The sequence below is a fragment of the Cyrtonyx montezumae genome, unplaced genomic scaffold, assembly GCF_038088225.1.
Source record: "Cyrtonyx montezumae isolate F1298 unplaced genomic scaffold, pur_monq_1.0 scaffold_4, whole genome shotgun sequence".
Taxonomy (NCBI): Eukaryota; Metazoa; Chordata; class Aves; order Galliformes; family Odontophoridae; genus Cyrtonyx; species Cyrtonyx montezumae.
In genome coordinates this window covers 6,646,131-6,671,558 of record NW_027072045.1, presented here as the reverse complement: position 1 = coordinate 6,671,558, position 25,428 = coordinate 6,646,131, and the positions used below count along the sequence as shown (strand labels likewise).

The 25,428-nt window shown below is 36.3% G+C and overlaps 2 protein-coding genes across 3 annotated transcripts in view; both read left to right on the top strand.

The window, feature by feature from the left end:
* ATRNL1 (attractin like 1) overlaps nt 1–25,428 on the top strand; it is a 412,107-nt gene that overhangs the window by 315,533 nt on the left and 71,146 nt on the right. Inside the window, exon 28 of one of the 2 annotated variants that reach the window (XM_065746007.1) lies at nt 13,068–14,430. The exons of the other annotated variant lie outside the window; for it this stretch is intronic. Within the exon in view, the coding sequence (XP_065602079.1) occupies nt 13,068–13,127 (60 nt within the window). The 3' untranslated portion in view covers nt 13,128–14,430. Of the gene's footprint in view, nt 1–13,067; nt 14,431–25,428 lie in introns of those variants that run through there. 2 annotated transcript variants of the gene reach the window in all.
* TRUB1 (TruB pseudouridine synthase family member 1) overlaps nt 1–25,428 on the top strand; it is a 425,822-nt gene that overhangs the window by 396,029 nt on the left and 4,365 nt on the right. The window lies entirely within an intron of this gene.

Genomic DNA, 25,428 nt, shown 5'->3' with positions numbered 1-25,428 from the left:
ACACCTCCAGGAACAATCACTCCAACTCCCTGGGCAGCTTGTTTCCATGCCTGACTACTGGGTCTTGTTAATTGTCATGATTGTGACTATGTAGATAGGAGTTCTTGAGCTCTGCAAGGCCAGGGAAAACGTGATTCATCACCTAGGCTGCTGCCCTGGGAAAGAGGGTTTGGATTTTCTCATTTTTGCATCAACTTTTAACCAAGGCTTTGATACAATTGAGTTGCTGTAATGAGTTGTATATGAATTGCCCTTTGAGGTAGAACCAACGTTTGCTTCCATATTAACAATGGGTTGCACACTATAATTTGTTATGGCCTATTTAATCCTGAATTTTCATTGTTCTATTGAAAATTTGTGGCATGTTTAGTGTTCCTTTATGTGCTTGTGTAAGACATAGACAATGAACTGGATATACTACAATAAATTCTGAACAAGTATGGAAGATTATGTACCAACAGGAATTTAGTTTTGGACTTGAATACTAGCAAAACAGTGAAGAGACTTTTTTGTGGATCAGTGTCCTATAAATAGACATGGAAGTTCTACATATCCTTATTTCAGTCACAGCTGTTCCTTTAGATCTGTAACCATATTCTTTCTATGATTAATGTTTTTCACCTCTTTTCACTTTTCTTTTTTTTGGGGGGGGGATATGTTTTAAATAATGCATGAACTTGAATTGTGATAAATTTATAAGCCACTTACATTTGTTTTGCCTCTTGAAATAGTCTCAAAACATTGTTTTAATTGGTACTTGTAGATTTTGATTTAATACCCTTTTAAAATGTATTTAATAAAGCTAATTTAGATCTACACACTGCAAAGCATATCAATTTTTAGAACCTGCAAACAGTTGTGAGGACATATCAATCTGTCTAGAACTCCTGTACACCTGTTTGTAAATGGAAAGGACATGAAGCTTTAAGCATATTAGAAAAGTACAAAATAATCACGTTTTCTGCAATAATTTAACTGCTTATTTGTACTTGATTAGAGCTAACTTAATTTCAGTGAATTTTTGAACATGGACGGTGAAGGTCTTTCCATAAAGATATTAAGTTGTTTCTAGCTGACAACATTCTAGGAGCTGTTAGGAAATTAATGGTTTGCTTTGTTTTTCAAAGGCTCCAAGTCAATGGATTTTCTTAACTTTCTGTTTTCTACTTAGCACACACATTCCTGGATTATCTAACCCTAGACTCTTCATTCTGAGATAAAAGTATTCACAACAGGTGAAACAAAGAATACAGGACATACGGTTTTCAGTAACCTGTTTCTGCTGGATGCTAGATGATGACTGCTGTACCAAGGCTGGAGGAAGTATGCTCAAACAGTCCTGAGCTCATTACAATTCCACAACTGATTTTTTTGATAAACTGTCTTAGCAATAACTGTTTTACGCTTCACTGATTTTTTGTCTGAATGGTTCAATTTCTAATTCTGGGTATATATTACAAATTTTGTGGAAGAAATGGGAAATGTGATTTGGAAGTCTCTTAGAACTTCGTTCATTTCAAGCAGAAATTTTTTTTTGGTCTGAACTCTTGTCTAGATAGTCAGTGTACGTGCCCCGGATTAGAAGATTCTCAGTTCATATCTGTCACCAAATAACCTAGAAAGACTTCAGAAAGATGAAGTATAGTTAAGGGTGAACTGAGCACACATGTCCAACTCAATGCTTTTGTTGCCCACTTTTTTGTTTTAATAAAAAATACATTAACTATATTGTCTTTCCACATATAAGTAACGAAACTTCTTTTATTTTGTATGTGTAGCCCAAGACAATTCATCTTCACTCAGCGTGGCCTAGGCAAGCCTAATGGTTGAACGCTCACAAACTAATGCCTGCAACCCTCCACGCAGAGCAGCTTTGCATCACTCTGCTTGTGAACCAGCAAGTAATATCTTATTCAGCATCTGGATACTAACACTGACCAGATGTGCTGAAATAAAGTGTAGGAAATGCTTCCAAGTGTGGTATAATTGCTATCATGTATGATCTAAGAGACCCCATAATCTGTTTTGGCTGGTTATGCAGAAACAACATTGCTGCATATTTCCTAATATTCTTGAAAGCTCGTAGAGTCTAGTTGAGTCTACTATGGAAGCAGTAGGGATGCATTTGTAATCAAACATGCTGCCAGTAGAAAGAATGCTGGTGTATGTAAGACACAAACGAAGTACAGCTGGTAAATTTTCTGTTAGTAATCAGTGGCAAAACTACATTATAGGCTGTGTTAATTATTTATGGAAGAATTTAAATTTGCAAACTTATTAGATGATACTTTTAACAAAAGTCAAGTTATTGGAAATCCACTGCTAAAATGAGTTATTTGTAAGAAGTTAACTGTCTGAAATTAAATTAGGTGATAAACACTCTATTTTCCCCTGTAAATTGGCATTCATGACAACTAGTTCTAATATGCACCTGAACCCATTATTCTTGGCGCTTCGTGAAGCAATTTGTATTGACAGACTCTTATTGAATACAACTTCTCAACAGGAACCATCTAATCAATTAATTAATCACAGTGTTACTCAAGTTTGTTTTTGTTGTTCTATCATTCAGAAAATTAACTTTTAGACTTGTTTCTGATCAACACAACTTGACCATTTTAGTTTCCATTGGCTACTTATTAAGTTGAGACTAATTAAATAAGTTTTAAAGATTTCTGAATTAATAGCAAAATTTAAATTGATACATCTTCATATGAAAAATACACAGCAAATCCTAACTCCATTGTATTTATGTAGATCATTTCAGAAAAGATTGCCTTACATTCTGTCAGGAAGTCTGTGTAGGTGCATGTAGGAAGAGCTAGCCATTTCTGGAAAATATTGAGGTAGCAGTCATCAAAAATGTTTTGATGAATATAGCCATAAAAAACATAGTCTTTCAAGTCTTAATAGATATTGGCACCTTCCTTCACACTTAAATAAGACTTTTAATGCTAAAATTAAAAATGAGTGTATCCATCATACCACCCCGTCATTCTGGACTAATGCTTCAAGCATATGGGTTCCACTGACCACAGTGGGTCTGCAAAGGATGCCAAAATTCATTGTTTTAGAGTATTCTTTAAGCCAAGACTTCCCTTAAGTGTAAGGGTCTGCTTGTCTGTCTATCACTGCAGTAACAACCTGCACTTTTTTTTTTTTAATGCTAACATAAATTTAATTATATTACATTAAAACCATACAATCAATTGAATGTATTTCTGTGTCAATATTTAAGTCCTGGTACAGAGTCCTACTCTACCAACATAGGAACAGCATTCCTATTATAAATTAGAAGAATGGCTTTGATCACCTCAATCCGAAGAAGTAGGTAACACTGAAACTTGAAGTCAAATGTATAAAATGCAAATTAATCTGATAATATTGACAAATGTATTCACCAACTCACACGCATAGGCAAATTTTTTTAAATGTAAATTTAGATCGCATTTTATCTGTCCTTTGAAAACATGCATGGCATCCTTTCTTGGGCTTAGTTTGGTAGAATAAAAACTGTCAGTCATACAGTGTATTTAGATCTTGTTAGCCAAGTAACAGTTTTAATAGAATAAGGATAAATTAGAATTTCATTAACATACTAATTTATCAAGAAACTGCAGTTACTGCTTTGTAAAAATATTAGAAGTCATTTTTTTGATACTTTTTTTTTTTCTGAAATATTGAAGGATATGAGCAAAGCTATCTTCTCTGTGGGGATACCCCAAAGACTGTTGTGATTGAAGAAATTTATTGCCATTCTAAATGAATGATTCTTTTTTTTTTCGTTTTCTCCTTCATATCTGTCTTCCTCATACTTCTTCAGAGTTCTCACTGTCAGTGATCAGAGTTCTCATTGTTACTGAATATTTCTTTTTTTCTTTAAAGATGGCTTGAAGATGAATAAATAAGAAATGAATATACTCGTCTTCTGTGGAATGAAGTCAAAGGGATGTAGAATTAGATTCTGTCTGGGCTCTCAAATGCCTAAAACCAACCATGGCTAAAAGTATCAGGACAAAAATAATCTAACAGTTCAAATACGTTTTGCCTTTGTTTCACTGTACACAGTCAACACTTGATTTCAGGTAGGCCTTCCTGACCGCTACTATCAAAACACCTTTTCTTACTTAAAAAAAAAAAACAAAAAAACAAAAAAACTTTGGACGCAAAGGGTATATCTCAACATTTTATCTTTAATTCTTGATAATCTGAACAATTGTATTAAGAAACTTTGCTTTGGCTAGAAAAATCAACATGAGATGCCAATTAATTGTATCAATACAACACAAGTTAATAGAAAGTGTCAGTATCCATTTAAAAAGTCACTATTACTTCTGTGGTAAAAAACAAAAACAACAAAAAAGACTTTTTGAGGTGATAAACCATAAAAAAAAAAAATACAGGGATGGAAAGGAAGACAATTGACCACAATGGTGGCTCTCTCTCCCTTCTGGTGACCCTGCATTCCTGAGAATCAGTGGAGCTGAACATTCAAGAACCAGGAGGCATATGCTGCTGTGCTGCTGGGTTGTGTAACTGTAGGGATATAAACAGGACTTGGTGGGCCCTTGGATGGCATCACAGTTCATGGACAAGGCTGAGTTTTGCACAGCTTGCTCTGGGTTTCACAGTGCAGAAAGAGAAGGCTGTGGATCTGGCTATATACTTAGAACGAGTGTTGGTATGAATGCTGCTCCGAAAGTAATGCCTCTTATTTTATTATATTGGCCTGTGACGTCAAAAATGGATGATGAAGTTATGGCAATGGAGGCTGAACCTTCCTTCAAATATACTGTCACATGTTGTTTCTGCTTGGCAGATGGCAGCAGAGGGGAGTCTGACAAAACTTCATCTAACATGGAAGTGCGTATGAGGCAGAAGTGTGTTATTGAATTCCTCCATGTGGAAACCCATTTATGTTCATCAGTGCTTGCTGAATGTTTATGGAAAACACTGAATGTGAGCACAGTGAAGTGGTGGGTGGTGCATTTCAGCACTGGTTGACAGAGATGAGAATGAAAGACAAGCCACATTTTACACAGCCATGCAGATTTTTCCAAGTATGTCATGCAGGCTCTTAGTTGAAAAAATTGTCTGGCTAATGGTGGTGACTGTGCAGGAAGATACTGTTTTGTAGCTGAGAACTTTATCTGTTAAACAGCATTATTGTGGTCTTTTCATTTGTTGAAGTTTCTATGGAAATAAATAGGAGGCATTATTTTCAGAGGGACCTACATTTTATAGTTGTGTTGAATGACTGAGGACGAATCCCATTTTCTTTGTTGCTAACATACCCCAGAAACAATAAAGGATTATCTCAGCATCACCTCCATCCTCCACTATTAATTACCAGATTCAGTGAGAGATACTGGATATCTGAGAGATGTTAGCACTGGAAAAGGTTGCCCAGAGATGTGGTGGATGCCTCATCCCTGGAGATTTTCAAGGCAAAAACGGACTAGGCCCTATGTGACCTGATCTAGCTGTGGTGTCCCTGTTCATTGCAGGGGAGTTGGACTACATGGTCTTCAAAGGTGCCTGATAAGTATTCTATGATTCCATGAGCTCCTCGATATATTTTTTAAATGTGGACCTAAAAGCATTTTTTTCAAATTTTGTGTTGAATTGTGCAATCTGAATTACAAACTCTATTAAAGGGACACAGGAGGCTTAGCACTACTACCAAATTTCTGATATGTGTGCATATTTATTGCCAGACCTTTTTTAAAAGAGGAGAACTAGGATGCAGTAAATCAGTTTAGATACCAGAGAAATTGATTGTGATGCTCAATTTTACTATAATAGTCTAATCTAAAACACTCAGCCCTTTCTAGCTCTTCTGTACTCTTCCAAAATTGTTCCTAACAAGAACAATCTTCAAAAAATGGGGCATTTGAGACAAGTTAATGATGCTATAGCTACTCAAGATAACCATTGTCTAGGAATAGCGTTTGCTGCCTAAGCAGAAGGCAGGATACAGTGAATAGATGAATAGTATCTAAGTTCTATAGCAACGGAAAGAGTCTTCAAAAGAAAGATGTGTTAGCTTTTAAGAGAGCTGAACAGTTAGACAAAAGCAGTGGTTAAAAAAAAAAAAAAGCATTTATTTTGTATGGAAAAAAAAAAAAAGAGATGCAATTTGGAATACAGGAAAACCTAATTTTAAAGTTCATTTCTAATATATTTTATAACAAGCTAATATGCACAAATTGGGATTTTCATTCCTTCGGCATAGTAGTTTTCAACATTATTTATTTTTGATACTTGTTTCAATTCTTATCCACTAAGTTTGTTCAAAGACAGTCTCATTACCCTACTTCTCTTGCTCTCCCCTCTAAATTTTCATGCAATTAAATGCTTTTAATGATCAGTTCTAGTGGTATATTTCTGTATCGAAATGTGTATCGTGCATGACTTAACTTGCTATGTTTGATTTGACATATTGATAAGTCTAATCTAAATGTTACCATTAGCAATTTCCCTGTAATTTCATAAAAAAAAAAATTAACATCAGGAGACCAGACAGTTTGAGTCTTTAAATTAGTATCTCAAGGGAGGTTTGTGTGTGCAAGCTGCTGAAAACAAGATTTCTCTACTTAAGATAAATGATATATTTTTTTCCACAGTCCACTTCTGTTGTCATTGCTCTAATCACTCCAGTTTAACTGCATCTTGTGTTCTTCTTTTGAGGAACAGAACATATCTGAGTATCGAGTAACGGGGTTAATGTTTTTTTTTTTAATTCAAAAACAGACGCAACCCACAGCCTGCAACCCACCCCAATCAAAAATCAACTTTCAGTCTTGGAAAGAATAGCCATAACTTGAAAAAAAAAAAACAAAAAACCGACAACAGAAAAACAAATGTTGGCAACTTATTATACAATATTCCCTTGTGATACAATCTTCACGTAACACAATTCCAGCTCTTCAATGAAAAGGTGCATCTCTGAGATATTCTTTGGCACAACTTTTCTTATTTGTTTCCAAGTCTTGTTCTTCCTTTGGAGAAGGAAGCAGTAGTATCAGAATCTGTCCAAGCTTCTCTTGCTGGCAAGGAGTTGTGCTGACTCCATTGGTGACAATCATTAGAACCTGAGTGCTGTTTACTCCGGAAGCTTTTGGTCTTCCAGTCTGTATATGTAGTTCTAAGTTAGTAAGTAAAATTGAAAGGATTGAGGATAGACACTGTGTATTGCATGAAGAGTTGCCATCTGTAGGGTATTGTGACTTCACAAAGGTATTTGAAATGCCTACAAAGCTGCAAATCTTGTTCCCATTTACTGTTCACAAACAAATTAGTCTCCCCAAATACTGCAATCTAGGGAATGAGTAGTAATTATCTGATTAAAAGTGATTTTAAGGAACAATACTATTCTGAAGTGAACAAAGTCTGTTTAAATCTTTTCTCGTTGATGGGTCAGATAACAACCTACAAGCAAATGACAGGTTTATCTCTGCTGAGTTACAATACCCCAGGTGACAACTCTGTGTGCTAGAAGAGCTGACACTGAAATCATTTAGATTACTGACTACAGAAAATATTATATAAAAATTATAATTACAGTGGTAGATTGTATTACTAAAACCATATAGCATGATAACAAAATCTAGGTTTTCTACTTTTAATTGTACTGCTGCAGTCGTTATTGACCTCCCTGTCCCCCCAGGAACTCTTACTGTCTGGTGTTATGGCCATGTGCAAACCTGTCTGGTCAGATTTAAATGGTAGGTGTTGAAGTCTGCAGTACCTCCTTTATTCATATCACCTTGCTCTGTTTAGTCTTCTCGGTTTTAAATCAAGGATTAGAATCGGACCCCAGGTTTTCAGCTGGCTAAATGAAGAATGATTTCCTCCCACAAGTGTGCTATGTAAGCATTTACTGTTTTTTAACCATAACATTGTCAAGCTGTAGGAATACTTTCTCCCTCATTTATACTGTTCTGTCTGACTTCTTGTTGGCATGCCACCATAATTAATGATGCATAACTACATCTAATTGATGACAAAAAGCTGTGATGCTCTTTTCTTTTGTTAACCAGGGACAACAATCCGTTAAAAAAAAATACTCCTCTTAATTTCTCTACATTTAGTCATCATTTGTATTTTTTTAATAAAAAAAATATTGCTTCATCAAAAGGCTGATACTCTTCTTGCCCCCGTGCCCCATGTTGTGTGCACACATGCTACAGTGTCCTTTGTCATCCTCTAGCAGTCCTTCATTGGCAAACAGTCGTAAGCAGTGAATCAAGTCTTCATAAGCTTTCCTTAGAAAGGTAAGGAGCAACTCTACTTTCAGGTTAGTTTCTTATAATTAAAAGTTATTTCACAGTTTAGGGGAGAAATCCTGTGAGTAATGCTGAAGTAGTTAGGCTGGTGGTACTACAATTCTACTAGGACCCAAGGGAAGAACTTAACTCAAAGGTTAGAAAATCCTGTAGGGCACAGCAGGACAAGCCCTAGCAGCTTTCTAGATAAAAGGCTTGGAAGTGACCACCTGTCCTGGTATGTAAATTAAAGACTCATTTTTTACAAATGTAAACCTCTTCTGGGTATCGAGACTTGAGTTCATATGTCCTTAAAATAACACAGTTTCTATTTAAGAGTCGTTTAGTAAAAATGTGGGTGGTTTGTTTTTTTTCAGTATTCTAACAAAAACTTGTATCAAACCAACTTTGATGTCAGATAAGGAAAATGAAGATCTTCCATCATGTAGTTTCCTCGTGTACAATCTTCCCCAATCTACTCATTTATAAATTTGTTTAATGTTCAACCAAATATCTAAAAAATAATAATGGAAAAAAATAATAATTGTAACTCTAATATCATTGATATTGTTCCTATCTGTACCAGTATAAGATTTGGCAGCATTTCTCCTTGGTCATTTTGGTGCTGCATGAAGACAAGGAGCTGTAAAAAATATTTATAAAGAAAAGCTTAAGCTTCAGAAAAGTTGAATGTTATTAGAGGTGGATACTATCTGAGAAGACATCTCTTAAAAATAAAAGAATGCTATTCTATGTCCTGGGCTTTGTGTAGGGCAAAGTAACAAAATCCTAAAGAAAAAGTACTGCAGCAGAAATGTTAGATTTTAATGAAAGTTCTGGGAAGCTCTGACTGACACTTGCAAGATTATTGCAGATATGCCAAACTCTTACAGTCGCTGCCAGTCAGTCTGTGACCTGCTCAGAAGCTAAGCAGAGTAATGAACACGACTGAACATCCATCCTTGAGATGAAGACAGTAAATTCAGGAGTGGGATGTAATCTAGTGAGTGAATGTGGTATTTTTGTACTTCTCAAATAAAATTGAACAATATAATCTGACTACAAGTAAGATCTATGCTCCTATTCCCGCACTAGCAGATGAACACACAAAGGCTTTTTATGGCTTCTACACTTAGTTGGACAATTTTAAAATCTTTATATCAATCAAAAGGCAAATGTGTCCTTTAGCTGTACGTGGTGAAGAGTTTAAGGTAGGGTACTAGGTCTGCTGTAAAATATTTGTAGTCTCCGTATCTGCTGAAATAAGGCTTACTATATGTCCCTTTAACAAAGAGAGCACTGAAGTGTTTAAATTACTTGGTGCTCATTACACAAAAACGGTAATAGGATTCCCACTATCAACCTGGTTACAATACTCTTGCATGCTTTCCCTCCCTCCTCTCCCTCCACCTTTCTACCACTGAGACTGACGCAGCGTAATGTATCTGCCGTGAGTCACAGTGTGAGCACAGAGAGCAGTAGTGTCTGGAAATTCAGTCACACAAAGTAAGTGAATAATGTCACTTTCCTTTGCAGTATTATGACATCTTGTGAAAAAATAATCAAAGCCTCTTCCTGCAGCAGCTCTTAAAGAAAGATGACAATAGGCAAATGTCCCATTGCAGAAAGTGCTGGAGTCAAAGCAGGGCCCTAGAGCAGGACAATTATTTCAATTATCTGGAATTCATGATGAAAAACAGCAGCAGCTTTCAGGAAATATGCATGAGTCTGGCAATTGCTTGATCAGTTATGACAGTCACTGCCAAATATCATGTCCCATTGGGTTTTTCAAGGGAAAGGCCTGGAACAGGTGGATTACTTTAGTTACCTATGCAGCATCATAGGAGTGCACTGTGGCTCTCCAGAGATCAAACAGGGCACCAACTGCTTGATTAAGTATGACATCACTGGCAAATATCACAAGGCTGTAAGAAATCACAGTAAAGACAGAAAGAGAGTGCACAGAGCAGATGGATTGTTTCAATTATTTGGGCCCCTTGATGAATAAGAACTTCAACTGCCATCAGCAGATACCATGGCAGGCAAGCAATAGCTGCATTGCTATGACATCATTTTAAGATCTGATATGGCTTAAGTATTTCAACAGCTGCAAAGCTTAGATTTGTCTTAGCACTGACTTGACCCACAACTAGCTTTAGTGCTGAGAACTGAGCACTGAGAAAATTGTTTGTGAATGCTTTCAAGCACTTCATAGTATTTTATACTTATTCACCACTGCGAAGAAAACACTGAACCAGCATCAGGTTCACTCCTTGATGATGTTCTTGTATTGCATTTTTCAGGAGGAGTCAGCAGGGGAGTGCTGATTTCTGCTTACCATCAGGTGCCAAGACAGACTGCAGTATCTTAGAGCTCTTCATAAATCTGGGAAGGCCTGAGCATCCAGAAAATGATTCTTAATTATAGAATATGTGATGTTCAAAATCTGATAGGCGTGAAATTTTTGACCTGAGAGGTCACTCCCATTTTCAGTCAGTCAGCTGCAGCCTATAGGCAATCTGCCTTATTTTTTTTATTTTACACTCATAGTGAGGACAAAACAAGTTTGATATTTTTACAAGAAAGTACATGATAAATTATGTCACTATCCCCTTTCAGATTTAAATTATGTATTGACTAGAGTACAGAAATCTAGTTTACACACACACACAAAACCTGAAAAATAGAGGACACTTCAAAGAATTAGTAAACTTTGAAGGCTAGAGATTTGTACAAGCTAAATCCCATTGAAGTCTTATCAGATTTGAAGTCAGATCTGCATTCCTTGAGCCCTGAAGGCAGAAGAGATGTCAATAGACAACTTCACTTTGAGCCATATGCGCCCTGTTAACATCTTTAAAAAAAATGTATGTTTTACAGGTTTGATTTCTGCCCTTCATTGTCTTTAATTCACCTCAGCACAGAACCGATAGAGTAATATTTCCTCTAAGTAATTATCCCAGTTATGGGAGCATAGGCAGGGGCAGGGAGGCATCATTTATGTTGGAAAACAAACAACAAACTCTTTGTTGACATTTTAATCCTTTCTGCTCTTAAACTGAAAGTAAATAGAGTAAACTATATTTATTCTAGAAAACATAAAACAGAAATTAAAAGTTTCCTGTAAGCTAAGTTATAAAACAAAAACAAAAAGCCACAACCCTTTTCCTTCTGAATCATGTCTCTTTAGGATCTGTTAAGGAGGGTATTGATTACATTCTGTCTCAGGAAAAAGTAATCCTCATTAGCATCCTTTACCTGATCTGTCTATTTCTCACAAAGGGGGCAACCAGTTCTGAAGTGAGATCAAGAAACGTCTTTTGAGAGGAAGAACTATCTCAGACTGAAGAGAAAAACTGAGCTTTTCCTCTGGTTCTTACTGACCTGAAATCTCCAATGTGCAAATCACTTTTCACTTCTGGTCATTTCTAGCCAAAAACTGAGTAGAAAATTGAGTAGAAAATATTATTGTCTGGGTTTACAATTTTGGGATAATGAGTGAATCTTTTATGGTATTTATGTAACTTTGAAAGCAGCTGTCCTTTTTCTTTTTATTTTCCTTTCTTGAATCTTTGAACCATCCAGTCAGTACTGCTTGTCCCATGAAGTTCAAAGTCAGGCATGGACTTAAGCTGCTATCTTGCGCTTTAATTCAGATCAGGTTATGTCTGTCCCTAAAATGCTGTGAGTCAGAATGCTAACAGTTTCATTGTTAGCTTAAAAAATCATAATACTATAAATTATTGCAGTTGAATTATAACCTTTCTCATCTGTGATTCACTAAGCTGACACAGGATCATGTTTCATGCTTTTCTTTTGTCCGTCAGACCCTGAAACTTCCTTTTGTGGTGGTCTTTTTTATTTTTTATTTTTATTTTTTGTTTTGTTTTTTTAGACACATTTCTTTCAGAAGCTGCAGTTATAGTATCAATAAAATGATTTCAAGTGTTGTAATGAAATAATGAGAATTGGCAACCCTGGTTGCAGTAAAGGATTCATATTGTGTTTTTCTTTCTAAGCGATGATGAAGATAAACTTCCTTCTAGCTTTTCTCAGCTGTACTGTAAGAACAAGGCAGGATTGCCCCCTTGCTCTAGAAATTGTTCATCTGAATCAGGTGTTTTGCAGAATGGTGAAAAGCAGGTGGAAAGATGTGGGAGGCCAGGAGCTGGCAGAGTCTGGGGAGGTGGAAATAGTTAAAGGTGATGCAGAAGGAGAAAGATGAAGATTAAAATCAGTGGGACTTACGGAGAAGGGTATGTACTGCAGGGAGAAGCTACCAAAAGAGTAAAAGGAAAAAAGGTATTTGGACAGATGTAAAAAAGAAATAAGTAAATATCTAGCTCAGGGAGGATTGGGGAGAAGAGAATGAAATGAACAAAGAAGAAATTGGAAGACTTTGAGAAACATGGAATGGAAGAAAATTTAAGTAAGCTAGGTGTAGAATACTGATGGATGGAAAACTTTTGCATTACTGTAGCATATATTTAGGGTCGTATTTCCTACTTTTTAGCATACGAAAAACAATACCTATGCATTTTTTAAATTATGTGGCCAGCACAATGAAAATACTGTGGTCATTTCCAGAAAGTCCTTTCCATCTTGGAAGGCTTCATGTCTAAAACAGTGGCCAAAATCCAAAATAGTAGAAGTGGTTCAAAGTGCTGTGGTTTTAAGTGAAATAAGTCATTTGCCGTTTTGCACCTTTGATACAATGCTCTCATACAGTGGTCCTAAAGATAAAGCCATTGAAGATTGTATTTGAAGGAGTGAAGACAGTTTTTATCGGTGTTCTTTTAGGATCGACCACAAGGACCGAATAATGCTCCCAAAGAAATACATTTGGATGAAGATGACTGAACATGCAGATCCAAAGGCTCTTTTAGGATATGGTGAACCTTTGGCCTTGGATGAAGAACATTCTTGGATGAAAGAAATCCAGCTGAAAGACAAAGTTTTTGCCTTTTCCCTTGAGACTTGCAGAGATATGAAAGAGATAAAGGAAACAAAGATTTGCAGCTGAATTCTTGCAGAGTGCAGTTCTAGTGGCTGACAAGCACCCAGCCAGCCTGCCTCATTACTGTGGAATGTCACATGCCTACACCCCCTACTGTTCTGCAACTCCTTAAAGCCCTCACATGCGTTTTGACTATTTTTTTCTGCTTTCTAGTTGCAAATTTCATTTAATTGCATAGTTCTTGTATTAAAATTGGTTACTCTAGGACTTAAGGTTGTCATGTGTAGCTAAGAAAGTAAAATGCAGAAAATACATAGTGTACTTGGTTCATAAGATTATCATACTTGTACCTGCAACTGATGAGGTAATTAGGTAATAATCTTGTTTTTCTTTAATGGCTTGCCTAAACTGAAAATACCAATAGTTCACCGAGTCAATGAACTGACATTCACAGTGTGGCCATATCTACCTGGTCATTTGTATGGATTTTCTACTCCGACATAGTGAACTATGTTAAACTGATATGAAGATATTCAGGGACTTCATAAATTTCTTTTCTAAATATTCAGTATACTTGAAACTTGATTATACTTTTTACTATTTTACTTTTCAAAGTGTCCTTATTTTCACTTTTTATTATAAAATGCAGCTCCTCTAGACAGTTTTTGTTTAGATTCTTACAGTATGATTTGATTTCATTAATAGTGTTTGTTAAAGCTGACCTTTGAAGTATGTCTGATACCTAACATGTTATTACCTAACAGATTTTCTTAATTGAGAATGCGTCTGAAATGCAATTCACTACACACAGTGAAATGCTGAACCAAAGCTAAAGGGCTTTTCTCTCCCTGCATCAGCTCCCACAGAGGGAGACCTAATTACTTTCACTGTCATAGAATAAGATAGGATTCTATAATTCTGTTTGTATATTAACTTACACACTATAGTACTTCTTGTGCTAGCTGGGAATGTGTAAATATGTTAGAATTCAGGTATCTATGGTATCTCTGTTCAGTGCAGACACCAGACAGACTTCTCAAGAGGAAGACCTGAATAGTAGCAACTGTTTTAATAAACTGCCACCAACAATAAAGCATTTACCAGCAGGGTAGCCGAGGTAAGCCCGTCGTAATCAGATGAGGACATATAAGTCTACTTCTTTCAAAAGGCCTCTGTAACTTGAATTTTTTTCTTCAAAAATTATGTCTTGCCCAGCAATCCCTGTTTAAAAACAGTTCTAGTAACTGTTTTTAGCTAAGCAGTAGGCTTTTTTAAATAATAATGCAGACACTGTCTCTTAAAGTATAGCTTTTGACTTGAAAACTGGGAGACGGTAGCCAATCTTTGATCAATGATTTTGCTTGCTTCTCTTCTCTGCTCACATCTTGTCCCCCACCCCTCTTCTCTGGCCTTAACTGGTCATACAAATTATTCATGACTGTTGGAAGTGTCATTTGCAGGTCTCTGTATGGGTTGATTAACATAAAGTAATTCATATTGAGATGCATAAGTATGTTTGTATGTGCAAGATATTAACTTTACTTGCATTGAGCCTTTTGGAATGTGGATGTACACAAAGAAAGCTATGGCTAAAATTTCAAATATCTAGATACTGGACAACTAAATTTCATTCTTTATTCCTGAGCATTGATGTACTGATGCTGTTCTGTTACTCCCTTAATAAAATAAACCTTTTTAAATGCTTTGATATTGAATAATGTTTATGGTGAAAAGGCCTGGCCTTTGTTTCCAAGAGGAGACTAAAGCCAAAAGACGTGGCTGTGTCTTGAACCTATGCAATGTATTTCTACAGAGATGAATGGGGAGGACTTGACAAGTGATCATTTCCAAAACCATGGGTCAACTTGGGATAGCAATCTGACTTAATTTTCCCTCTCTCTCTTTGCCACTGTTAAGACTGACCAGCACTGGCAGTTTTATTTGTTTCTCCCATCATATATTATGTTTTTGTTGTTGTTGCACTGTCATCAGCAAGAATGGGTCTACATCTGTTTCAGGGTCAGCTGTAATTATGGAGCCATTTTGTTGTCCTTGTGCCTGTTCTGGGCATTTTGCTGAAGGTATAAAACAGTACATTGTCTAGATGGGTATGTTTTTAGTTCAGTTTCATGCTTTGTTCTAGTGCAACCTGTCTTGTTCTGTTGTTGTTGTTGCTGCATCTAAAATGTGAATAATAATCAGGGCTAGATCAGATGTTTCCTTTTCCTTGCATTTTCTAGAAATTCCTGAAACATTATTATTTTTTTTATTTATTTCTGCTGATGTTAAACATCAGTTCAATGGAAATGCTAAGTCACAGTTTGTACCAGTGATTGAGCACCTGGTGGGAAGGTAGGGACAACACAGGGGAGCCAGGTGCATGCAATGCACATGAGTGACAGTAAGGGCTGGAGCCAGGATCCACCCCTTCCCAGACCTCATTTAAGGGTTACCAGCGAAGGTGGGGGTATCTCTCTGGAGATCCCTGCATAACTGAGGTCTTCTGAAGGTAAGCAACTTTTTTCCTTTGTTTCTCTGCCCGTGGTTGTTGCGTTTGAGCAAGCCCTTACTTGCTGCATCCTAGGTCTTTGCTGCTCTGCTGTTGTTGCTGTGCTTTCTGTTGTGCTACAATTAGCAGTGCCACCATGTTGATAAATCTAAACTGTTTGTCTACTGTGAAAATGTGTGTTTTCATCTCCTTGCTCACTAGTGTGGCTTCCTCTAAAGTTGATCAAAATGCACCGTGCTTACCTAATGTAATGCTTACTAATGTTCTAATTGCTTAACTGAAAGCGCTGTGAAACTACAACAGAACTTTAGATGTGTAATTTGTCATTATAAAGCTGTATATGGGAAGGACCTTTGCCTTTGTACGTCAACCCCATTATATATATATCCCAGAGTAGGAAAGGTATGGAGCAACTTAAATTTGGTTGGATCCTAATTTTTTTTTCTTTGATGGAGGAGTGGTAGGGGCTCTTGCTTTGTCTTTGAATCTGACCCTCAGTACTTGACTTTGAAGATTCTTTTGCTGTAGGATTTAAGGTGGAAGAATTCGATTTTATTTTTGAGGCAAGACACAAACATCTTCTGTTTAAAAACATTGAGTCACTCTTAAATTCATATGGGGGCTTTCTTTTAACTTCTGTTTTATTCTGTTTCATTTTCTTTGTCGTAGGGGCTGACAGATGCTGCACACAGAGTAGATGCTTGGTATTGGGGATTCATTTATCATGGAGACAAAACATAACAAGATCCTGAGGCTGAAAGTCAGAGAATTTGATCAGGAAAGATGATGCACATTGTAAAAAGCCAAAGTATTTTATTATTGGAATGCATCATTCAGGGAATATGATAGATTTTCCATTAGTGGAAGTCTTTGATCAAAACTGCTTATCTTTCTAAAAGAAGAGCTGCCTCAAGAGCAAGCAGCTCAGCCTGATGCAAGTGTTATTGACTGAGGGATTTTGTCCTTTTTTAATGCAGAATGAGTCAGATAGGGGTACCATAGTACCACAAATAGTGGTTATTGTAGAAACCAAGATTAAATTTCAGCCACAGAGGTGATGTTATAAGAGAAAATATGAATGGAGCCTCAAGGGACTCTTCCTTGTGGTGCTAGCATCAGAGGATGTGTATGATGCATGCAACAGTTCAGTTTGTGCAGACACAGGGTTACCAATAACAATCTTAGCGATGCGTGTTGTGGCAGATGGGCACTTTCCTGCAGGCAGGTGACTATCAGAAAAACTGCAGCAACTTATAGATGTGTAGGCCAGAACTACAACAACTTGACAACCTCACTGCACTGTCTGATGTACATAAACAGTCAGTAAAGGTCGATGAATGTCAGTGGGTGTCATTCCTTCCACGTGGAGAATTTCAGTGACACACCACTGTTTCATAGGCACCTCCACATCAGACACCATTCTGTTAGACTGCTCCTCTGTTGTCACCTGTCACCAGCAACAAAATGTAACAGGTTATTGGTGGGAAGGTTCAACCTCTACTTGCATTGTTGTGCCTTTTATGGGCAGCCCTGCATCTTCTAGCCAGAAGAACACACTTTTGTGTAGATTACAGTTTTCTAGTTGTTTTTTCATACACTCAGAAATGGTGCAAGGGACTTCTTGTGCTCTCTGTAGTGCTTCCTTTTCATATATGCAGCCATGCAGTAGTTATTGGTCTCCCAGATTGTACCTATCTGCTTTTTCCTCTATTTGATTTTTGTGCCCAGTAAACTGAACTGGAAAAACTTAGTGCTCAACTGACTGTTGTCTTTATGGCAAACTTATGCTCCATTGAGAAGTTCCTACAGTACAAATCCCAAGCTTGATATTGTGTAGGCTTTTTTTTTGTCTTATCTAATGAATTTATCTAATGAATTAACCTTGTCGTTAGATACATGGGAGCTATTTGTTAAATACATTTGTAATGATTATTCATTAATCCTTCATGGTTTTTCTTAGAGTCTTTTTTATTTTAAACTTTGTATATGTATTTTGAAAATCTGTTACTGCAAATATGGCTGTATTTAGACTTATTTTAATAGATGGAGCTATACAGCATTCCTGTTTCTGACAGGTAGAGCCACTGTGGTTTGCTAACTACTGCTGCAATATGATGTAGGAGAAAGGAAAGCAAAAAGCATATGTGAGGAGTAATTTCCCTTTGGATGTTGAAGAATGGTTCTCTTTCACCATAGTAACAGTTTGAGAACCTCAAGAGTCTGCTTGCTCCTAGATATTGCCTGCAGGGGAAGTATGAACTGTAAAGCAGTGTTGACAGTGGTACCAAGCGTGGTAGTTCTGCATGTTTTGTTGTCCTTCTGTTCTGTTTTCCAACATGCCCATAGTATATCCCACAAGGCTTTGATGTCAAGTTTCTTTGTGGCATGTGAGACTGTGCTGTGGTTCTGAAGATAACTGTGATTCTGCCTTCTCTGTGTTCTGCTTCTTAACAAGCTATGCTACCTTGTCATTATGATAAATGTCACGTTTTGGTAGTTTCTCTGTTGTACAAAGCTTTATATTCTGTTGCTCTTCTGGTGCTTCAGGGACAAATGCTTAGGTTATTTTAATACTTCTGCTTTCAAGCAAGGGTAAAATATCATTTTTAAAAGGGCAGAACTAAGGCTGGGATCTTGTGATCTCTTTATTTATCTTAGTGCTCAGTGCTATCCAGAAGCTTTGCATGAAGCTTTCAAGGGCATTCTGAAGTTAAATGTGCAAATCTAGGAAAAATCCTACATCCATGGAAATTCTAGCCTATTGTTTTTCTGGAAGTTTCTACCAATTTTTGAGATATTCCTCTGGCAATTTCAGCATTAATAATGAATATTCTGAAGTGAGATTATAATGGAATGTGTTATTTTATTATTTAACTTCTACATAGTACTTGCGTAGTTGAGATTCCATAAATTTGAATCTCTGAAAAGGAATGAAGCGTTTTCAATAGCCACAAATTCATCGATTTTTCTCTAGAGAACATAATCTTCAAATTTCTCTGCTCAAATTTAAATCAAAATGTTTTTATGATCTTATTTTTTCCTCCATTTTCTCTCTCACCTCCCTAAACTTCATTGCCACCTCACAAGTTATTCACTTTGTGTATGTATCCATAGGAAGAGAAGGGGACAGAAGTGGTAGTCAGGTGATAGGCTTCATTTTGTACCAAGTCTTGCAATTTTGTTTTCAGATAACAATGACAAAAAGCCAAACCCAAAATGCAATGTATGTTGTCAAAAAGCTGGCACTCTAAATACCAGAAAATATTAACATCTATTGTCAAGAAAAATAAAAAGTATGAATCACTCCGTCTCTATGACACATTTCAAAACTGCTATACACAGCACAAATTATAGTGTGTTTGATGGTATTGGAGATAATAGCACTTGAGAGTTTGTCTCGGAGCACCCAGCATTCCTACTAAAAGGGTTCAATTGTCTTGGCTTACAGTATAGCGCTTTAGAGAAAAGATTAAGGTTCTTTGAGGTCATCTTTGCTAAAAATAAAAGCTGATACAGAATTATTGTTAATAACTTCACTTAAGGGAAAATAGTTTCATATGTTGTGTATTACATTCTTACTGCAAAACAAATTACATCTACCTGTAAAAAAAAAAAATAATAATAACTATTTTCTTAGTGTCTTACAATGCATTTCCACAGTGCAATTTTTTTTTTTTTAACTAGTGATGTCCTGCACAATCCTGCCATTTAATTCCTTCTATTTTCAAATTCCTCATAAGTAAATCAGGAGTATCTCTGTGCTCTGCAGACAAATGGGTCCTAAACAGAGGAGTCAGAAATATGTCAAGAAAAGCTTTTCAGACAAGTAAGTCTTTATATTTCAGCCTATGAAGAATTGCCCTCCTTTAGAAATGCCATTGCCTTCAACTTTTCTTGCATTTCTCTTAGCTGATGGTTTCCTGTGCTGCAAGGAAATAAGGGAGCAGCTTCACTGCAAACTGTAGGAGATGGCAGTCTTCCCCTAAGTGGGCACTTGTCATCACTTACTGTTGTTTCTGGAAATGAAACAAAATGTTGGCTACAAGTACTCCGTCCCGAGTGGTTCTTCTGTAGTTCTGTTCCAGAATTTCCATGAACTTTATTACTTGGCAACACTGTAGAGGGAAAAAAAGTTGTACAGTCTTGTGTGTTACGATAATTTTTTTCTTTAAGTTAATTCACAACAAATGAACTGAGTGCAAAATAAGTTTAAGTTATACAGATTTTTGGAGGGATTTGTTTCAGTTTGTTTCCGTAAGATTTTGTGTTGTGGTTGGTTGGTTTGTTTTTCCCACCATCCAGTTAAATGACCCAATTGTAACTCCTCTAAACTTGTAGACTAATCCTTGATTTTCTATCTGATCAACGTATCAGCAGGGTAAAAATTCACCCATGATGATATTGATATTGATCATGTAATTATTTGATTTCTTATTCTTGTGGAAAAAATAGTTCCTGCTTTTAATGCTGGAATTTGCTTTAACTGCAGAGGTTAAAGTTCTGCCTCCTGAATGGTAGAAGGATCCCTAGGGTAGTGGGTGGTTACATATTGCATGTGGATATTGAAAAAAGCAGATATCAAGAGAAAGAGGAGGATGTAGAACATCTTAGATTAATATGTTAACAAAATACATCTTAATTGGATTAAAAAAATAGTTTCGAGTTAGAAGAGAGGACTTAAATACTTACATATAGATTGCCTGATGTGTGGTATCTATCTTTGAAGAGAAAAAGGTCATTGTTAATTTTTTTTTAAAAAGGCCTGTTTTATGTGTCTCTGGGGTTAACTGCAGTGCTAAAAAATACAAGCAAAATTCCTTTAATTATGTTCTGTTCAGGTTGTCTTCATCATTCACTGCTAGTTGCTACCAGCAGTTCATTAAGGAGTGCAAATACTAATACAACTTGTAGTTTGTTCTCTTGACCCTGCCCATCTAAAGCAACTGAAAAGAATGGCAAGTTGCCAGTTCTATTCACTTTTGCTTTGACCAACAGGACTGCATCCCTTACGTTAAGGAGTCAAAGCACCTCTACATTCCATTAGAGACAGAACTGTAAAGAGCTCAGAGTACAGTTACTGCAAATCTTTTTCCCTTAAACTAGTCAACTTGAAGATGTTTGGTGTGGATATGATTAAAGTGGAACGGGATGTAATGCAAGTCTTTTCTCTCTCTGATGAGATAGAATTTACTGGACAAGACTTATACTTGAGCTCTCTTATGCTGTGAAAGAACAGAAGGTGACACTTAGCTTAAGTCACTGTGAAAAGGATAAACCACATTATTTTGAGGGTGTAAGGTACATGTGCGTATGATGATGCAATATAGTAGAATAACTTCCCAAGACAAATAACGTAAGCACTGCTGTACAAGATAGGTGAATAAATAGGTTGAAAATACAGAATTTAGATCAAATGAATGTTAAAAGAGTATATCCTGTCTGTATAGGTATTATTTCCACCATAATTTAATGGTATTTTTAAAAAAACTTCTTCCTCACTATGAAATTACTCCTGGAGATGCCATTCGGTCTGGCACTGGCCTCAGTGCTCTTCAGTAACTTGTCTGGGTCGCTCTGTGCGTCATGAAGACAGAGTTTTAGAGTTGTAGGAACAAACGTTTAGTGAGAACATTTCTAGGAGAAGCTTTTGCTGGCAGAAAGCATGTTTGTGCAAACTGCTGATGGCCTAAGCAGCATCTTTGGTAATATAGCCTGAAAATCTAGGCTGCTAAGAAATCTTCAAATCAAATGCAGTTGTGCCCAGGAGGGAATCATTTGCATTAGAAATTGTGCTGTAGCTTACTGCAAAGGCTTGGCAGCCCAAACTCCCTCTCTTCTCTGTTATCTTGTTAATATCAGTACTTGGGAGCCAAACACTTATACTGGGTAACAGTTACAAGTACTTGACACAATGACAGTAAAATGTGTTACTGTGTTTTTGTTTTGTTTTTTATAATTAGAATTTTGACAGGAGAGAAAGGAAGAGGCACAAAATGGGAAATTAGTTATATCCTGTGCCTCTGTCATTGCCCACATTACGGTTCACTGATGCATTTTGCACCATCTCATGGCAGCCCCTTCACAGCAGCCTTATCCCTGCCAGGTTTAAAGACAGGATGAGTGAAAATAAATAGCAATGAGAGAGAAACATCACGGGTTAGAAAAATAGGCCTTTTCAATTTTCAAAATTGCAAGAAGTCTGGTTTCTTGAAAAGTCTTCCAGTAAACTTTATTTGGGTGGTTACACTAATACTGGCAAATATATCTAGACAGAAATTGTTATTTAAAAATCATCTCTGATTTCTGATTTTTTTTGTTATTTAAAAATTAATCTCTGATTTCTATTATGAAGCTCCTTTGTTTGGTTGCATTTTGTTTTTTTTTTTTTTTTTCTCTCTAATGTGTTTTGCATCTAAATGCTTCATATTTCATTTTTTAACTCGGTGCTTTCAGGTGGAACGTGAGGCAAATTAGCAGATATTTGCACCGTAAGTGGAGCAAAGGATCTGTACAGCTCTATGGAAACCTCACAAAGATTTCCTCAAAATTCATAGCATCATACTAACATCAAAGAATCCAACAGACATAACTGACAGCTCTATAATTTTGCTTTCCAGAGTAATATTCTTGGAACCTCATAGAAATGCAAAATGAATTCTTGCTAACAAATGTACAATGTTATAGGTATTTACATTTTCCTTACCAATGAATTTAAATGTTGACAGAAAGAGGGTCAAGTCACAGATAGGCTTGCTAAATGTCAACAAAAAAAAAAAAGGAAAATTATGATTATAAATGAAATCTACACATTTCAAGGTGTGTCCTGAAGGATTCTCTTTGTGTTCTCTGGATCAATCATGAAGATGGGTATCAGAGTCATTGTTATTCTCCAAGAAGTGTGTTAAAACCCACTTGATATTTCATGAGAGTAGAATAAAAGGGAAAAAACTGATTGTCTTGTCATATGGGAATATCTTATAGTCTAAATCAAACATAATCATGTTTCTTTGTGAGACATTTACAAGGTGTCAACAATTAAGTCATAGGAGAATAATTCTAATTCATAAATAAGTACATGAGATCAGATAAATAAATTGGTTGATTCTGTAAATTCACGTAGAGTGCTTCTGTTCTCTTTCTTGGTTTGCTCTCCCTTTTCCCTTTTAGGATTGTTCTTTCATTGGCTGAATGTTTAGCAAGAGGAATATATAAAATGTAGGATTTATGAGAGCTTCTGACATTTATGGTATTTTTGATTAACACTTTTATTAGTCTTGTCTGAAAAATAATTCATTATTTCAGTTTTTCTTTGTAGTTCTCTAAAAAGCAGCCATGATCATCAAATAGATCATGGCATGTAATAAAAGCTATACAGGCAGTAGTAGAACATACTGTCATATAGCCATTAAGACTGTTCTAGGAGCCAAAATGTTGGAACTAAAAGTATTTTTAATGATTTGAAATTGCTTGGAGTGCTTTCTGAGAGTAGAAGGGTGCTGATTTATTTATCTAGTGTACTTAGCTAAATTAATTTGGATAAAACTGCTTTAGTTTTAATCCTCTTACAGTGAAATTTATGTTAATATTTTTAGATGGTGCATCATTTTCTCTGAAGGATAGAGTTAAATGATACTGGTCTGAGCATTGTCATTAAGTAAGAAAATGTGAACAAACTAGCCAAAAAAAGCATTAAGGACTGCAATTTTACCTGAACTATAGTTGTAATTTTTAGAAGTGACCTTGCAAGAAATGCAACATTTGTTGGATTTTCTCTTTTACTGTTTAATTAATCTTTTAGTATGGCAGAAGTCAGTAGTGCGAGTGCATCAGCAGGCATTTAAATAATATTTTCAGTTCTATCTGAGTACATTTATTGTTCTTTTTTATTTATTTTTTTTAAGTCCTTCAGGCAGTCAAGAGCGGCCAGCTCTGAGCTGTGCCTGGCCCTGTTCCACAGCCTGATGATGGAAGCCTTTGCTCTGTTTTACTTGCTATTTGTTAGTTTCATCCTAGAAAATTGATTGTCATTTGTCGATTGTTATAAGAATTACTAAGAGAAAGTGTGTGAAGTGTGTTAACCTGCATGTTATAGGTGTAATGAGCAAGCTAAAGGACTTGTTGTTGTTGATTTAAAAACAAACAAAAAGAAACAAACAGATTTCTGGACTAGGTTTATCTCCTTGGTATTTTTTTTTCCCCTTATTCTACATTCCACATCCCTTCTTATGTGGAAATTGGTCATTTAGGGTCCAGGCTTTTTCCTCAATAACTGCTATAGAGATAAAAATTGTCTTTATCACTGAGAGCAGCTCTTACCAAGACCCTTTCCTGTAATACCTTGTAGCTCTCCCAGACTAACTTCTAGTGTTCTGACTTCCTCATAATCTTTTCTCATCTCTTCCTGAACATTTTTGTTAGTTGGATCCTTGTTGCAATCACTGTAGCATCTGAATGTCTTCCACGAACATCTTTTCCTCCACAGACAGTGACCTACCAGTAGATGAAAGCTTTGCTGCCTACATCTGCTTGTTTTCTTAGGTCTGACTTTAGCAAAACAGAGCAATCCCCTGATTTAGGAGTAATACTATAAGGTTATTTTTCTTTGTTTCTCTTGACTCTTGATTACAGATTGCATGCTGCAAGCTGCAACATATTCTCCTGGCAGAGATAAAGTTAAAATAGCCTAATGGCTTAGGTTTATGTGTTCTCAGAGTCTCTGGGCACTGGAGAAACTATGCAAGTCTCACTGAAATTTTAACAAAACAGCCTACCCCTGTTGTTATCAGTTTTACCCTTCCTTTTTCATGTTCTAGAAAGCCCAGACAAAAATATTACATCATATCAATATACACACACATAGAGTACGTAAATAATTATAAGTAGAAGGTTCTGAGAGCAAGAAATTCCCATCACTGTGGAACTTACCAATCTCATCTATCTGTTTGTTTTTCCTTATTTCCACTCCCCCCCCACACACATATTGTTTAAAAAATGATATGCGGGGGGGGAAGAATGTTTTAAGTATATGTCTTATCAAAGAAGGAAGAAATGTGTATTCATTCTGTGAATCATGTAATAAGATTCCTGAATGTTTGATGGGAAGGATAGAAGTTAAATATGTAAGGTTTTTCTGAGGACTTTGAAAATTTGGAGTACTTCAACTTTTTTACCTGGAAACTCTCGGTTTCTTAAAATATCTCTAGAATAACAACACTTCAGTGAAACGGTGTTGTGGAAGATGTTAATGATTCTAAAAGATCTCCTGGAATGTTATCTTACAGATTCTGCGTCTTCTGTTGGAGTATTTGCCAGGCCAATAAAAACCTTGCTTTATTATCTCACTTATAACTGAAGATTATTATGATAGGCTGTACTTTTTTCCCCCTACACGTGTCTGCACTGTGCAAACTCTGCCAAAACAGCACATGTGATATGGCACGCATCGCATGCAGGGCTTTCCTTTAACCTTTGTAGTAAAACTTCAGCTTTTTAATTAAAAAGGTTTTTCACAAGTATCCTAAGGACCTCAGGCCCTAAGTAGCTTTGAGACTGGAGAAGAGAACTGGGGCTCAGGTGCAGTAGAGCAAATGTGCCTGTAAGGAACAAAATAAATAAACAAATTTGGGCTGATGACCTTACTTCCACGCTGTGTGTGGTATTCAGTATGTCCTTTACTCATCATAAGAGGTGCCCCA